General features: G+C 54.6%; 6 protein-coding genes across 6 annotated transcripts in view; 4 read left to right on the top strand and 2 right to left on the bottom strand.

Moving 5' to 3' along the window:
- Nucleotides 1-109: 109 nt before the first annotated feature.
- On the top strand, nucleotides 110-1,796 carry GUITHDRAFT_153747 (hypothetical protein). The gene is made up of 6 exons (XM_005828699.1): nucleotides 110-210; nucleotides 270-357; nucleotides 408-486; nucleotides 823-841; nucleotides 944-1,044; nucleotides 1,099-1,796. The coding sequence occupies exons 2-5, from the start codon at nucleotides 309-311 to the stop codon at nucleotides 977-979; spliced, it is 183 nt and encodes a 60-aa protein (XP_005828756.1). The 5' UTR covers nucleotides 110-210; nucleotides 270-308; the 3' UTR covers nucleotides 980-1,044; nucleotides 1,099-1,796.
- A 2,052-nt stretch (nucleotides 1,797-3,848) lies between these two features.
- On the top strand, nucleotides 3,849-5,055 carry GUITHDRAFT_141766 (hypothetical protein; the record flags this gene model as incomplete). Its single annotated transcript, XM_005828698.1, has 4 exons — nucleotides 3,849-4,407; nucleotides 4,720-4,827; nucleotides 4,889-4,951; nucleotides 5,009-5,055. The coding sequence occupies 4 exons, from the start codon at nucleotides 3,849-3,851 to the stop codon at nucleotides 5,053-5,055; spliced, it is 777 nt and encodes a 258-aa protein (XP_005828755.1).
- Nucleotides 5,056-6,984: 1,929 nt separating this feature from the next.
- GUITHDRAFT_141765 (hypothetical protein) lies at nucleotides 6,985-10,710 on the top strand (the record flags this gene model as incomplete). Its single annotated transcript, XM_005828697.1, has 15 exons — nucleotides 6,985-7,149; nucleotides 7,214-7,290; nucleotides 7,376-7,474; nucleotides 7,540-7,626; nucleotides 7,671-7,811; nucleotides 7,841-7,881; nucleotides 7,935-7,992; nucleotides 8,050-8,101; nucleotides 8,160-8,251; nucleotides 8,298-8,361; nucleotides 8,408-8,535; nucleotides 8,581-8,882; nucleotides 8,956-9,338; nucleotides 9,495-9,556; nucleotides 9,603-10,710. The coding sequence occupies 15 exons, from the start codon at nucleotides 6,985-6,987 to the stop codon at nucleotides 10,708-10,710; spliced, it is 2,859 nt and encodes a 952-aa protein (XP_005828754.1).
- Nucleotides 10,711-10,999: 289 nt separating this feature from the next.
- Nucleotides 11,000-12,017, bottom strand: GUITHDRAFT_153745 (hypothetical protein; the record flags this gene model as incomplete). Its single annotated transcript, XM_005828696.1, has 5 exons — nucleotides 11,693-12,017; nucleotides 11,554-11,643; nucleotides 11,393-11,501; nucleotides 11,253-11,338; nucleotides 11,000-11,041 (listed from the first exon to the last, which is right to left on the bottom strand). Coding segments are annotated over exons 1-5 (614 nt in total), but the record flags the coding sequence as incomplete, so codon positions are not given.
- Nucleotides 12,018-13,568: 1,551 nt separating this feature from the next.
- On the top strand, nucleotides 13,569-14,284 carry TrxM (thioredoxin m; the record flags this gene model as incomplete). The annotated part of the gene is made up of 2 exons (XM_005828759.1): nucleotides 13,569-13,788; nucleotides 14,019-14,284. 2 exons carry the CDS (start codon nucleotides 13,569-13,571, stop codon nucleotides 14,282-14,284), a joined length of 486 nt encoding a protein of 161 aa, XP_005828816.1.
- A 287-nt stretch (nucleotides 14,285-14,571) lies between these two features.
- Nucleotides 14,572-15,709, bottom strand: part of GUITHDRAFT_141763 (hypothetical protein) — a gene marked incomplete at both ends in the record, with an annotated part of 2,199 nt that continues 1,061 nt past the window's right edge. The window contains 5 exon segments of the mRNA XM_005828695.1: nucleotides 14,572-14,595; nucleotides 14,639-14,745; nucleotides 14,765-14,821; nucleotides 14,873-14,941; nucleotides 15,426-15,461. Coding sequence (XP_005828752.1) covers nucleotides 14,572-14,595; nucleotides 14,639-14,745; nucleotides 14,765-14,821; nucleotides 14,873-14,941; nucleotides 15,426-15,461 — 293 coding nt within the window.

Below are 15,709 nucleotides of genomic sequence, written 5' to 3'. Positions count from 1 at the left end.
GCACGTCAGATGATTGTTTGTTTCTATATCATGACGAGCAAGGGGGAGAGATCATCATCGCATTAGTAGTCGACGACATCATCCAAGCTAGCAACAGCCAAGCACTATTTGCAAAGTTCGACGACTTCATGATGAACACAAAAGGATACAGCGTAACAACTGACAACGATCTTAGCTTCTATCTGGGAGTCGCGTACAAGAGGGACGAAGCTGGAGACTTCATCAGCAACCAGCAAGCGTACATCGAAAAATGTTTGAAAAGATTTAACCTTGAGGGGATCGACCCTACAGGGAAATTCACCACGCCAATGGATCCCAAGTTCGTGATCGAACCAGAAGACGTTGATCCGCACGCGCCTGAAGACTTAGTCAAAATCTACAGAAGCCAAGTAGCAAGTCTGATATACATAGCAACATGGTCAAGACCAGAAATCAGCTATGCAGTATCATTGCTATCAAGATATCTCACAAGTCCTACGAAGAAACTGTTAATGGCAGTGCACAGAGTATACGCTTATCTCAAGAACACCAAGACACTAGGAATCAGATACACCGACAACGATGACAACGGACACAAGAAAATGGAACTAGTCGCATTCTGCGATAGCTCAGACGCCGATTGCAAGCTCACAAGCAGATCAACCGGTGGATACGTCATTTTCCTCAATGGGACACCAATCTCATGGAAATCAGCAAGACACAACACTGTCTCACTGTCTACCATGGAAAGCGAATACATCCAAAGCACGCTTACAGCTATCGAGATTTTGTACTTACGAGAGACGCTCGAGTTCATGGGATACAAGCAACCTACGACGATATGCTATCAAGACAACGCCGCCTGCATCAAGCTCAGCGAGAATCCCGTCAGCAAGAGCAGATCGAAACACATCAAGAGAAGACACCATTTCATACGACAATGCGTTGCCAACAAGGAGATTACCTTGGAAGCAATTCATACAAGCGAGCAAGTTGCTGATATATTCACAAAACCGCTGCCCGCTGATCAGTTTCTCTATCTAAGAGACCAATTGTTGAACCTCCCTGAAGCAATACGCTATCAAAGGAAAACAAAAAAGTAATTCATACGATGATTACCTTTGGTAATTTTCAAAATGAATAAACTTTTCTCAAACTTGTCTAAGATCCTTCGAAGGACAAAGACACATACGCGAAGTGCTGAGCGCCTCTGGACTGTTCTAGTACCAGGGAGTAGCATAGTACAAGCGAAACCATAAGCATGTGGCACAACTTGAGCATCCCTGGGGCATTGCGACTTCAGTGGGTAGTGATAGTTGCTTGCAAACGCAAATGGACATGGGAGAAAGGAGTAAGAGTTTCATAGCACAGCTTCCCCATAGTGCATGGGCTGATATGGTGACATGGAAACATGATTGCTAATCAGGGCGATGGCGCGTAACATGATTTCTTTTGAAACATGGAAACGTACTCTTCGTTAACTCACTACGTGGGTAACCGGCGTGTAGCAAAATGCTGCATAGCTGCTCTAAACTTCCATTGAAGCTAGTTGATGATGCGAAAAGCTACATCAGGGTTTGGAATTGCTTACCCCACACAATCAGCAGTGTGTGAAAGGCAATCCAACGTCTCGTTACCTCAAAAATGCTACACGCAATTCCTCACGTGCATCCACAAAATGCTACGAAGGAAACGTAAAAGCATGTGGAAACGACGTGTTATGCTCACTGAAAGGCATATGAATGCATGTATGACTTTGGAACCTATGTCATTTGCTGAAACGTACTGGGAACTCACCGTCCTGGGCCACATTTGCATTTTGGCTTTCTGCCATTTTCGCATTTTGTTGGTTAGTTCGCGAAGAGACAAAGGGAGACCCTCATACAGCACCAGAATCGTTGGGTCGGTCCCGGTGTTGCATAAATCAATGCTCTCACGCAGTGACGACACTGAGTTTCGAGCAAGGGGGAGTGATGTTGCACCCGCATGACGTTACGTCAGTAACGGACATGGCAGCATCATGCGAGTAGTCGCAAGAGGCTACGTACGCTGGCGAGGTGTATAATGCTAGAATCGAAGATGTGTACTGGACGTAGACGTACGTACAACACATTGGTATGATGAAAGCATGAGGCTGGTATAAACCGATACACATGTTTACTCATTGCTGTATTACGGGTTAAGCCTGACCTCGACATATAAGCAACCCATCTTAGACGTTGGCCACGTCATCGGAATGGGATTGCACGAACATTGACGTGTGTTCTCTTACTGCTGTACATAAACAAATCTAGCTTCATTGTTCATCTGTTCTACTCCTAAGTGCACTATCGCTCAGTTGCTGGACTATACCCGCATCACAAGGGGCGTCCGGTATGATGAGTCCAGAATACAACAATTTGACTTATTTGACATAATTGTGTTGTGTGATTTTGGTCACATGACATTTCCTTCGTGATTATGCTTACGTTCTATTGATTTGACCACATGACACTTTTTTCAAACACTCACTCTTACTTCCCTTATCATCCTCGTCAGGCTTTCATTGATATGATATTTTCGTTCGTGACTCAACTTGCCCCTTATTTTCAGCTTAAAATTAAAAGAAAACTATTCATCATTGATGAATCTTAGCATGTCTGCCGACACCCAACATAGTTGGATGTCCTTCTCCCTGTTCTGCCGGTGCTATTTCAGCACCCATGGCGGGTATGGAGCATGGAGGGTTTGATTTTGCTTTCCCAAAATAATTTTTGATGTCCTGAATTCAATTTTCAACCCTCCATTACGGAGGATTATGCTAGGGATCATGCCAACCATTTATATTCTCTCTCCATGCCAACATTCAATCGCTGTGTCTATGTCACCTCTCAATACATCATCCACAGAATTTTCACCTGCTCTCATCATACCTTAGCCTCTGTCCACCCTTCGAGGCAGAGCGCAAGTGGCGAGAAGACGAAGAGCCTGGCGTAGAAATCTGCCCTGTGTTGACGCGGTTCTTTATCTCCACAATAGCCCTTTCGAGGTCCAGAGAGCCTCGGAGTAACCGTTGAACCGTGAGCGTGATGCCCTTGCTCTCCACCTCCTTCAATATCCTCGTCTTTGTAAATGATGCTTGACATGGTCGCCGGAATAATCATTCTTAGCAAGGAAGAGCATCAGCTTGAGAAAGAAAGCTCTATGCTTTTGTCTTGAGTTATCTCTCACAAACCGCTGTTCCTTAACTTCCAGGCTGGATGAATTTGCTGGCCGCTGCCAGGAAGTTCCGAGCCTTGACATCAAGTTGGTCACTGCCGGCCCTTGAACCGTACTACCCGTAAACCGTGAGTTCTGAGGGCAGTGAGCCTCCGGCTACAGTGACGGTCGGCCTGGGCCCTCACCCGGTTACCGTCAGACCCCGGGCCCCGGGCCCGGCGTGTGACCGTACGGCCGCACTGAGAGTCAAGCCGTCGGACCGTTCCGAAGTTCCGGGTCCGGGCCGCGACCCGGGCCCGGCACCGTGCAGTCGCGGCCCAGCAGTCCGACGCCGGCGACGCCGGGAGTTTGTTGCACTGAAGGCAGGGTAGCGGCGGGAGCAGACGGGAAAAAGGAAAAAGGAGGTATCAGGCTGAAGACGAGAGGATAAACTTGGCGAGGAGAAGATAAAGGGCGAGGAGAAAGAGTGAAGATTGAGACACATAACAGTGGGAGAGTAAGAAGGAAGGATGAGGTCCAGAAGGAAGGGAGGAAGAAAGATGGCTTCGAGGGCCAGGGGGGCAGGGAGAAGATGAAAATGATTCGATACCTTGCATCATTTTCGCATCATTTTTGGATGCTTGAATATTGCCTTTTCGTAGTTTGAGCACTAGAATGATGCCATTAGCAGGATGACGGAGGGTGATCCAACACCGGAGACAGTTGTTGTGCACGATCTTCGCAAACGGAAGATTGTCTCGACAGAAGAGGGGAGGCGAAGGAAGACACTCAAGTCGTCGCCAGCAAGGGATGTCGATGCAGGAGAGGATGAGAGGGCAAGAGACGATTATGAGAAGACAGCACGCGCCTTGTTTCCTTCTCCTCTTCGCCCCTCCAAGTTGACCATCGACGAGCACTTCAGTTGCAAGAAACCCCCGAGAGCCATGTCGACGGTGAGGACGAAAAAGGAAGAGCAAGGAAACCATGGCCCTGCACGAGGATCTCTACAGCAAGAGCTTGGCGATGCAGCTACTCGACGGCCCGAGGAAGCGACGGCACCGAGAGATATCCTCAGGGAGAGCGCGAGGACAACATCGCCGACAGAGCAGATGAACCACACGGCGACGGATGTGCGAAACATCACGAGTGAGGAGGCAGCAGAGGCCATCGCGGATGTCCCTTGCGCCAGCCGTACCTCGCAGGCAGAGAGCAGCAGGACGTTTTGGCTGTCAATGTTTCTGTTTGCAGCAGGTCCCTTATCCACTTTCTACTCTTGCAGCCTGACAGACCGGCAGTGGTGATAACGCTATGCTACTGCTCGTCCGGTCTTGTCCTGTACGTTGTTCCAGGGGTCATCGCAACGTCTTGTGGTGATCAAATGTCCAGTGCTCTGAGGATTTCTCGTGATGTTTTTCTTCCTCCTGTGCCTCCTGTGCTTCCTCTGCAGCCGCGTGTTGCATCTCCCAGGGCCATACCTTTTCTTCCACTCCCTCCTCCAACTCCTCTATGTTGTCCTCCGACTTTATCAGTCTTCATCCCTCTAATCTGACCTTTCTTTTGCAGTCTTCTTTCTGTACCTAAGCACGATCGCTCGCATGCTTGAAAAGGCGACCTGGTTGTTTGCGATAGCACCTCTAGCACTTCTCCTGTCATGCTATCACAACACATTAGGTGAGTTTGACTTGCCTGCCCTATCCTACGAGGCTAGCAAGTAACCATGTGTGAACGTCAGTTTTGAGTGCTGTGGACTACAAGGCGCTTCTGAACGATCTCGGCGGCTTCTTCGTCCTACTTGGTCAGTGATTTCATAACGAAGTTAGGCGCGAGTAGCCGCTGAGATGACAAGGCGCAGGTTCGCTCAGATTGATGAGGACACTCAGTGTGAGGCCCGGATACTGAGTCACCGGGCCGGGCTCCGAAGTTCAACTGAGTCCCCGCCGGGGCCGACTCAGTGACTCGGTGAGGCTGACCGTACGGTCGGCCCGTGACCGTACTTCGGAACAGCGGCCTGCCCGCTCCCGGCGCCGGCCCGGCGGAGCGATCCGATGATCAGCCCGGCCGCAGTGAGGGCCGCGGCTGGGCGCGGCGCCGGGAGGCTCCGGGCCGCCGGGGGCCGGCACCGTAGCGGAGGCTCTGCGGCCTGGCCCCCGGCACTGTGCCGCGGCCATCGACGGTGGCACCGCACGGTCCGTAGCAGAGCCTGGCAGACTCCAGGCTCGGCGCTGCGGCCGACGGTGCGCGGCGGGCCGCCGGCCCGCGGGGCGGGGCGGCCCGGCCGGCCCGGGCCGGCCCGGCGGCTCAGGGCCGATTGCCACCGGCGGGATTAAACTACACTTTGCCATGTAAAGGCTTAAGCCTGCTAGACTCCCGCCGGGGCCACCAGGCTGACTCCGGCGCCGAGTGACTCGTGAGGCCGCGCGGGTGACGGGTCACCCCGGTGGCACGACCGTGACGGCGACCGTCAGCCGGCGTTACCCTGCCGCGGACGGGCCAAGTCTCGCCGGACTCCGGGTCCCGGCATCACTGAGGGCCGATGCCAGTGACTGAGGCTCGGAGTCAGCCCGGTGGTAACGCCGCCGTACGGTCCCGACTTGGCGGCCAGCTTCAGGCCCGGCCCGCACTGCCGCCCGGGCCCCGCCGCGCGCCGGCCGGCGGCGGCGCGGCCAGAATGTCGGTTACATTTCTTCGTCGTAATTTTCAACCGCCAGACAAGGAGAGCCATGTTTAGGTCCTAGTAAGATCTATAGATGTCCTATGGTATTGAGAAAATGGGGTAGGGGGTCAGGGGAATTAATTTTTATGGGGGTGGGTACTAGGGTTTCGTTTCCTTTTTGATAGAGATTATATTGCATCAGTCCTGGGTGATGGAGGGTAGGGGTGAAAATGGATGGAGGCAGGGTGGTTAAGGGAGAGGGTGGGTAGTGGGAGACTGCGAGGATGCAGTGCAGCCAGGCGGGCGCGGGGAGGGGAGGGGCAAGGGAGAACGGAGAGAAAGAGGGCAAGAGAGCGAAGAGGAGAGGTTAAGAGAGAGGAGAGAGGGGGAGGGAGACGGGGAGAGGGAGAGAGAGGAGAGAGGGGGACGGGAGCGGAGGGGAGGCAGAGAGGAGGGATTGGGAGAAATGGTGTTGTTAGAGAAGATGCCGTAGAGAAAAGAGATTTGATAAGGAACATAGAGGAGAGAAGGGAGAGGAGATGGAGCCAACGAGGGAGGGAGGGAGAGGGAACGAGGGAGGGAGAGAAGGGAGAGGAGAGAACGATGTAATGACGCAGAGAGAGAGAGAGAGAGATAGATAGATAGAAGAGAGAGGATTGTTTGATTGATGAGAGATGAAGGAAATATATCACGGTAGAGGATTGAGGGTTTGGAGACCAGAGTGGAGCTTCAGCTGAGTTGATTGGAAGTGTGGAATGACGGAGGCAAGGGAAGAGCAGCACAACAGAAATCGGAAGCAGCGAGTCTAGGCACAGTCAAAGAAGCGAAAAGAATCTTCACTGAGTGCACATGGATGAGGGAAGGAGCAAGATATCGGTGCCTGCGCGTGAGAGTGGACGGCACCCGAAGGAAATCTTGAACGAACTCCACGCTGCGGTTGAAAAGTTGTTTCGTTGTGACAGGCGCATCAGGTTTCGATGGCAATGGTTGGATCGCTTCCATCCCTCTGAGCTTCGGTGGTCTGGCGTGCTGTGCGGTGTCTTCCTCATCGCAGCCCCTCCCAAAATCACGTGGCAAGTTCTCGCTCGATCGTGCAAATACTCGAGAGCCAGGGATGCGCGATTGCGATAGGATGCTGATTGTAGCCTGAGTCTTGAAAAGTCTCTCGTCCAAACATGCCGTGGCTGTACTCCAACCCCCAAGATACCACTTGCAAGCTGCGAGGAGTCGACGATGAAGATAGCACGACGATGCCGGGGAAAGGGTTCTCAAAGATGTACTGGGATGGGTCGCGAGATCGTTGGTTCTGTCATGTATCGGAAAGGGTGGAGCCGGACTCGGTACGCCTCTGATCCCTGGCGAGGTTTGAGACTGACAGCCTCTGGTATACAGATTCATTTACAGCTGAGAGGTCGCGCTTCCTACTCAGATTCCCCCGTTTCGACGAGCAAAATGCGCAAAGAGACTGACGAGGCGCTAAGGTGAGCAACTTGTAACTCTAGACCCGCTCTCGTGCAAGGCCATCTTCCTGCCATGACCGTTGGCTGATGTTCGTGTTGGCGCCAGTTTACTCATGGACGAGAGGGAAGTTGAGGAAGCGTTGGCCTCCGAACGAGACGAGCATGCAAACTTGTCGTTGCGCAAGAGACTGATTGGCATCAGAGGGTAACGAATCGTCTTCTTCAGACTGCTCTTGCACATATTTGACTGCTGTTGCGTTCTTTCATCAGGTACAAGCCATGGTTCCGTACAACGTTCGCACAGGAGCACATAGAGATCCGATATCGGGAGATCCATTCTGACCTTCGCTTCCTGAGGTGACGGATTTTCACACCTGCACACGTGCTGATGGGTGTTTCAGAGAGCACAAGCAGAAGGAAAGCAACGGCGTTACTGATATAGTCTCGAAGGATGACTTCCCTCCGTACATGCAGCTAGAGCCGATGAAGCGCGCTCAGCTCTTCGGAGTGAGCCTCAAGTATGTTCGAGTCTCAGTCCTGTTGTGAGCCTGACGGTTGGTATCTCCTCAAGAGCATACACAGCTCCTGCAAACAATCCAAACAATGCTGGAGGTGATACCTTGAACATGTCCATGCGGCTGTCTCCTCATTGTTCCGTTTCGTAGCTGGACCTGTTGGTCATCCCAACAATCATCAGCAACAAGCGCAAGGGGCTCCGAACAGGTGAGCAAGCTTTCACATGGATGGTGTTGTTTGTGTATAACGAGCTGGTTCTCGCAGGAAGAACAAGAGGAAGTCAGGGAAACAACCGAACGCCGATCAGGCTGCAGCGGTAGATTGTGTTGATTACTCCACTCCATACCATCATTCCTCATGCTGGCACGAAACAGGAAGGCAATGTTTCCAGTGAAGGGAAAGACAACTCTGTTCAGAAACATGTCAACGATGGGGAGAAGTCCAAATCTGCGTCGGACACGCCGAAGTAAGACATCGTATCTCTATGTATTGCTTCTCTCACCTCCCCTTAGATGGCATTCTTCCAAATCACATTCCCAAAATCCGTCAAATCCAGCTCAGCCTTTCAAGATCTCTGTGAGCCGCCAGCTGCGTTCCTACCCCGAGCATAACGAGTGGTCAGGACGAGAGTTTCCAAGACAAGGCAGCGACGGGCAACTCCACAGACACGAGCTCGTTGCAGTCTCAGGGTCTTACCGACGGGAATCAGCTCAGCTCAGCATTGCAGGCCTACCAAGCATCGTCGTCAAGGTCCGCCCTCCTCTGACGCATCCTGTCATGACCTGCAGCTTCCAGCCAAGCGATGCCAACCAACTTTGTCAGGAGCTCTGGTTGCCTCGGAGAGTTGGCAGCTCAGGCCTCGAGTCAACTCCCTCGGTCTCAGCTGGAGGGTCTTCTTGTGGATGACCCGCTGCTTGCGCGTAACACCTGGACGCCGAGCTCGGACGAGGAGTCTCGGGCTGCTGCAAACAGGCAGAATGCGTCAATTGTCAAAGCTGCTGTGCTGAACTGGGGCGACAGGAATGCGTACAGGTGCGGGAGGTGCGGTCAGATCAAGAAAGGGCACGTCTGCACCTTCAAGATTGCGGAGGGCGAAGGTGCTGACGGCGCAAACGGCCGGGCAGGTAGGGACGAGGACTGGGAGGAAAGGAGATGAAAGTTGGCTGGCAGAGGACGGCAAGCCGGAGAAGCGAGCTGTCCTAATCGAGAAGCTGAAGATGAGGGGCACGCCTGTCAACGGCCAGCTGGGGGAGCTGCAGGGGATGGAGCTGGAGAATGAATCGCAGGTGAGATGGAGGGTGTTTGGTCAACCGATGCTTAGAGAAGCTGTGAAGGGGATGGACGAGGTTGCTGTGGCATCCCTAAGAGTAGCTCCCCTCCTCCCTCCCGTTGAGCTCGCCGAGAGCTCCGACGGTCCCCAGCCTGTGCAGATGGGAGAGGAGAGTGTGTCCGCTGGGCAGATGTTCTCAGTTGAGGGAGGAGTCAAACAAGCCATAGGAAATGGCAGGGAACACGCAGCATGGCTGGTGAAGGGGACCGACAGCGTTGTCAAGGTAAGACGTGTGAAGTTTGAGTTGATGTGCGTGGGGTCCTTCGATGCGGGTCTATGAAGGACGATAGTGAGAGCTGAAACGATAGAGGGATGGGAGAGGAGGAGAAGAGAAAGATGTGCCTTGATGATCAGGCTGTGAAGTTTGACAGACATGCAGGAATCGTCCTCGTCGGACCTCGAGGGGGGGCGCGTGGAGCTGCTGATGCAGGAGGGAGTCAGGTAGTGGATGGAACGAGGCCGCCTGCTTCTTGACTGCCTGGTGCAGCTCGTCAGCCTCTCCTGCTGTCCCGCCCGTTGCTCACACTGGAAGGATCGATGAGATCATCTCGCCTCCAAGCGCCTCGGAGCAAGGAACAGTTTCGGGGGATGACTGCAGGGGAGAGAGTCGGGCGAATCCGATGGAGGAGGACGGGAGAGTTCAAGGCGCCAGCGATGAGACTGGCGCGTGCAAGTCTAAGGATGGTACGGAAATCTCCAAGGAAGGGGCTGAGCGAATGCGGAAGGAGGGAGAGGAGGAGAGCGCGAAGGAGTCGCCAACCCTCAAGGACTTGCAAGAAGGAAAGACAGCTGAGGGTCCAGGAGAGCAGCAGGAGGCAACGGAGAAGACTGAAGACGCGAAAACTGCAGTTCTTGACAAGCCCAAGACGGAGGAGGAAGAGGAGAAGGCGAAGGACGAGAACGCGAAAGCTCTAACGATTACCAAGGAGAATGATATGGAGGATGACGTGCCCGTTGCTGCAGTCACTTCATCTGGCCAAGTGCCTGCTGGGGATCCGGGAGCTTCGATGCCGCGCGCCGGGGCTGAAGAGAAAGAGAAGAAACAAGGGAAAGAGGAGGAGCCATCGAGCTCTGGAGCACAGCACTCTCTGCCAGAGGACCGGCACGATCCTTGCACGACTTCCAGAGATCCCATGGTGGAGACACGCCCGGAAGGTGCGGCCGAGTATGAACGGGGTGAGGAAGTGCAGAAGACGGTGAGGACGAAGGAGGTAGAGGAGAAGGAGGCCATGGACGAGCGACAAGAGCCCAGCACAACAGGGACGAGCCTGGACACGAACATGGCAGCCAAAGTGGACGCAACAGAGCAGGAGGAAATTGAGCAAGCAGCGCACGAGCAGGAGGATGGAGGGCAGACTGAAAAGAAGTTGCGAAGGAAGGAGGAAGAGGAGGATGAGAAAATGGTTGAAGCAGCTTCTGAGGAGACGAGGGGAGCGAAGGGACAGGAAGGAAGAAGAGACGCGTGTGCTGCATGCAGTACAGCGACTGGCGAGGAAGGTACGAAGCAGTGCGATGAAGGCTCGTCTGGCAAGGGAAGGGAGCGAGAAGAGGAGGGAAAGGAGGAGAGGGGAGAGAAGCGTCCTCGCACAGAGTAGCAGCAACAGCGAAGCAGCAGCTCCAAAGATGTAAATTATGTAATGTAAGAATACACACAGCAAAAGAAAACGACTCAAACAAGATGTTTCAGTACCCATGGCTCCCTAGTGCCCTCCCTTAGCTCTCCTTCTTGATCGACTGGAGGATCTTCTGCATCTTGTCCGCCGTCTTCTCCTCCAGCTCCTTCCCAGCCTCCGTGCGAGGAGCGTCGAGGTCGGCCAGGGCCTTGATGGCATCGTCCGCGAGCTTCCTGAGGTTCTTGGCAAGCTCCTCCTTGCTCTTGCTCTTGCTGCTCTGCTTGTCGCTCCCCTTGTCACCCTTGGCACCCTGCTGAAGATACTTACATCAGTACTAGAGCAATCGTTGACTCCTCCTCATCCTGTCTGTCTGTCTGTCTGTCTATCGGATCGATTTTTGTATCATCTCAATTTCAGACAACTGCTTTCACACCTTCATCATGTTCATCCCAACCTCTACATCCTCATCGGTTCATCACAAGCCACGTTATCATCATCAATCGCTGCCCCCTCCGACTCCTCACCTTCTCCGCATGGTTCAACGTGGCAGTCCGGTGGTCGGACCTGAGTTCGTTCCATCCGTGGCAGCGATAGCACATGTTACCCCAGTCTACAAGAGCAGGTGAGCGGGCGACAAGCAAGCAGCATCTGCAGCAGCCTCTACCTCTGTCCCCCCCACAGTATCTGTCGCAAAAGTCCGCTCGGTTCATGAGGTTCCACATATTCTCCTGCTTCTCGACCTGCTCGTCCAGGATCTTGTTCCTCCACCGTTGCTGCATGACGCCATCAGGGGGCAACGAGCGGATCAGCCGCGAATCTTCTTACCATGTTGTAGGCATGCAGAGCTGCATCCTCCTCTGACCATTCCTTGTTCCCACCGTTCAACACGCTGTCGGCATTCCAGATGGTGGGATCCTGCCAGGGGTCAGACGGACTGCTGCCCTCGCACCGCTACTCAGCTCACCTGGAAGTTGTTGGGGGGAGCCGGGAACCCTCCTCGAAGTGAGGTCTGCGGTGGGACCTTCCAGTAGCTCGTGCTCTCCGGCCCTGTGCCATCTCCCACCGACACGGTCTCGTACCATGGAAGCAGAAGCGACTGCATCCTAGCACCACCGACCGCCCGTCTCGCCATGAAGGGAGAGCGAAGTGAAGCATGCGACCTCGCAAGGAGGAGACTGGGGGAGGGAGTACGGTCGAGGAGGAGGAGGAGGAGGAGGAGGATCGGAACCCCCGCACACGCCGCCAGCTTTGCCGCTGTTGGGCTAGCAAACTGCATGGCTCTTCGTCTTGTATCAGGTCATACGCCCGTATATCCTTCTAAGACCTCCTATGAAATGTAACCGTCAAGAAACCGTTTTGAGTACTATCAGTAGCCGGGCGCCGCCGGACTCCAGGCTACTGACTTGCGGCCCGGCCGCCGGGCTCCGAGGCTCCGATCAGTAGTATCATTCGATCCGATCCCGGCGCGTCGGAGACTCAGACATCGACTTTACAACTGTCACAGGTAGTACACACGGTGACAGCCGCGCCCCCTAGCCTGAGTACATGACAGTGATGCAGCCTGAGTTCTCTCAGCGGCGCCGGGGCGTCACTGTGACAGTGCCTATCATAGTATCGCACAGTGCGGCGCCGCGAGGCCCTGAGGCGGCGGCCCGGTGCCACTGGCACTCCGAGTGCCTCGGACGGTCCGTGCCACGGTACGGTCGCCAGCCCGGGCAGGGCCCTGACGGCGGGCTCACAACTTTCAGTTGGCAAGCCCAGGCTGTGCCGCGACTCGAACGGTCACAGAGTCACCTTTCGCTGCAATTGGATCAATCGAATCCGCCGGATGATGCGGCCGTCTGGGCCGGGCCCCGCACGCACCGCCGGACGCCGGGGTGACTGAGCCCGGACCGGCCGACGGCGTGACCGGCCCCCGGGCCCGGCCCAACTGACTGAGTGCCACGGTCACCGACCGCCGTACTACCGTACTCGGCCCGGCCCGGTTTCACAACCGTGTTGAACGGTCCGGAGGCTTCCGTGGAAGCCTCATCCCCACTCAACTATCGAGGCTAGGCTGTAAGGAATCTGGGAATGGGGGTTATTTCGCTGAAAGCAGGGGTACTTTTGAAGTATGGGGGGTCACTACTTGACAGGCAGGGTCATATTGCGGGGAATCATCAATATGTATGGGTAATGGCAGGGAAATATGAGTAATTCTGAGGGGTATTATTCAAACTTAGTGGGTGGAGGTAGTCTGAGAAGGGGTCCGGTATGTGAATGATAGGGTTATGAAAGTTGTGATGGCACCAAGGTGGGGTGGGGTAAGCGAATGGGGTGGAAGATGATGTAATGAATCGAGAAGCCCACGCAGGAGGAGGAGGAGGAGGAGGAGGAGGAGGAGGAGGAGGAGGAGGCGGAGGAGGAGGAGGAGGAGAGTAATGATGATTACTTGAAGACGACGAGAGGATGAGTGACAGGAGGAGCAGGACGATCGGGAGGAGAGGACAAGGACGAGTGCCGGGATTAGATGAGGGAGGGTCAGGTTGAGGAAACGAAGTGTGCGAAGAGGGAGAAGGCGATGAGTGCGCAGGTGGACAATAAGCGCAGATGCCGAGAATGCACGAGATGGGTTGAAGCATTCAGGAAAACGTGGACTGAGAATGAAAGCCATGAGATCAGAGACGAGAAAATACTTGAAGAGGAGACTAGACGAGAAACCTTGGTCAGCAACTAAGAACTTAACGTGGCTTCTGGTTGGGCACTTGACTCTGGAGAGCCAATGCCTGTAGAGAGCATGTAGCAATCGAAACCAGCACCAGACTCTCTCCTCCTCTCATCTCTTGCTCACCAGGTTGCAGATGCTGCGTCTCAGCCTCCTGCTAGCAGTGCTAGCGTTAACTCTAAATCAGTCCACCGCCTTCCGTACGAGTTTTCGCGCCCCGTTTCAAGTGCCGCATGCGACGCAGCAAGTGTGCAGATCGCAGCAGGAGACGGTCAGGACGGCTCCCTTCTCCCTTCGCATGTCATGCACGGACGCGACAGACGCTTCATTCAAGGACCTCGTGCTTGACTCTGAAGGTACCACCCCCCCTCCCTCTACCCCTTACCTCTCCCTCCCTCTCTCTCGCTCCCACCCCTCCTCGTTCACGTCCTCGACCTCCGCATTCCTTCCACGACGTCTCGCCTCCAAGTCGCTTCCCTTCTACCCCTCTCCTTTCCCTTCAACCCCTCAGCCTTGCTCCACCCCCTCTCCCCGTCTTCTCCTCCTCCTGCTACCCCAGCTGCTGTGTCTCACTGGGAATCCGCAGTGCCGACCCTGGTCTCCTTCTGGGCGCCATGGTGCGGGCCGTGCCGGATGATCAAGCCCGTCCTGGACGAGATCGCGGCAGACTACAAGGGGAAGCTGAAGTTGGTTCAGATCAACACGGACGAGAACCAGGAGACGGCAACGGAGTATGGGATCAGAAGTATCCCAACGCTGATGCTGTTCAAGGATGGAGAGAAGCTGGATACAATCATCGGAGCAGTGCCCAAGAGCACGTTGGAGGCGAAGTTGGCACAGAAGTTGACATGACAGGATGTTATGGAATGAAACACGACCTTCCCTTGATATGACGAAGATGAAGAGGGAGAAGATGCATGTTGGGACGAGAAGTGAGTGAGTGAGTGATTGAGTGAGTGAGTGAGTGATTGAGTGAGTGAGTGAGTGAGTGAGTGATTGAGTGAGTGAGTGAGTGAGTGAGTGAGGAGGAGGAGGAGGAGGAGGAGGAGGAGGAGGAGGAGGAGGAGGAGGAGGAGGAGAGTCCTTGGGTTGCTTCACATACTTCATCTTGTGCTTTCCGTCTTTCTTCCCATCCTCTCTCACGCTGACTTCTGTCTTCTCCACTGGGCAAACATCACCCTCCCCAACTCCCACCCTCTCCCTCACCTTCCCCGACATCCTCTTTGCCAAGTCCACCATGGCAGGGAACAGCAGCCCTGAGCTGGAGTGAGCGGAGGAGACGAGGAGGATACAAATGACGAAGATGGTGGGGGCTGATGTAAAACGTCTCACCGGGAAGGAGGAGGAGGAGGTAGGTTCCGAACGTTTGGATTGATCTGTAGTGATCGCCTGCTCGACACATGAGAAAACTTTCCCTCTCGTCCTCCTCGCCCTCCTTACCAAACCAGAGCAGGGGCCCCTTGGGAGGACTCATCATGTAGTTGATGTTGTTGCCGACGAGGATGGACACTGAGCCTCATTCGTCACGAATGTGGACGAATAGGCAGAGGAGGAGGAGGAGAAGGAGGAGGAGGAGGAGGGAATGGGGGGAGGGCGGTGGTGGGCAGGAGGAGACTATTGTCACCTGGAAGGAGGATGGTCCAGTGCAAGATGCCGAGGAGAGCAAAACCCATCTACTCCCTCGTGAGGATGAAAACGAAAACATTGCTGCTGCTGCTGCTGCTGCTACTGCTACTGCTGCCTCTGCTGCTGCTGCTGCTGCTGCCGCTGCCGCTGCCGCTGCCGCCGCCTTTGCTGCCTCTGCTGCTGCTGCTGCCCCTTCTTTGAATTTCCGTCTCCTTCACCTCTCTCTGCTCCTGCTCCATCATTTCCTCCCATTGTCATAAGTAATTTTCCCTTGTCTCCCCCCCTCCTCCCCCCCTCAAACTCACTGCTCGCCCCTCCTTCCTCTCTCCGCTTGCTTCCTCCTCTCTTCTCTCGACTCGCTTCTCACCGTGACAGCAAACAGTCCCTTCTTGAAGGGGAACGACTGCAAGGAGCCATTCAGCCAGCAAGTGGAACAGGACGAGAAAGGAGGAGAACAAGAGCAGGTAGAGGAGGGGGAAGGGAGAGCAGGGAGGGGAAGCGGGGAGAAAATGAGTCAGAAGCCGGGCGAGGAAGGAGGAGGGAAGAGAGGAGGAGGAGAGAGAGAGATAAGAGGAGGGAGGCAGCACCTCCTGCCACTCGAAGTGCAGAGGAGCAACAGCAAGGAGGACGTGGAGGACGAAGAAATTGAAT

The sequence above is a fragment of the Guillardia theta genome (assembly GCF_000315625.1).
Source record: "Guillardia theta CCMP2712 unplaced genomic scaffold GUITHscaffold_57, whole genome shotgun sequence".
In the NCBI taxonomy this organism is placed as follows: domain Eukaryota; class Cryptophyceae; order Pyrenomonadales; family Geminigeraceae; genus Guillardia; species Guillardia theta.
This window is presented reverse-complemented; position numbering and strand designations above follow the sequence as displayed.

Coding starts and splice junctions, on each gene's coding strand:
- GUITHDRAFT_153747 (XM_005828699.1), top strand. CDS start 309: ATGGATCCCAAGTTCGTGATCGAACCAGAAGACGTTGATCCGCACGCG. Junction 358..407: donor AGACGTTGATCCGCACGCGC/CTGAAGACTTAG, acceptor AGTCTGATATAC/ATAGCAACATGGTCAAGACC.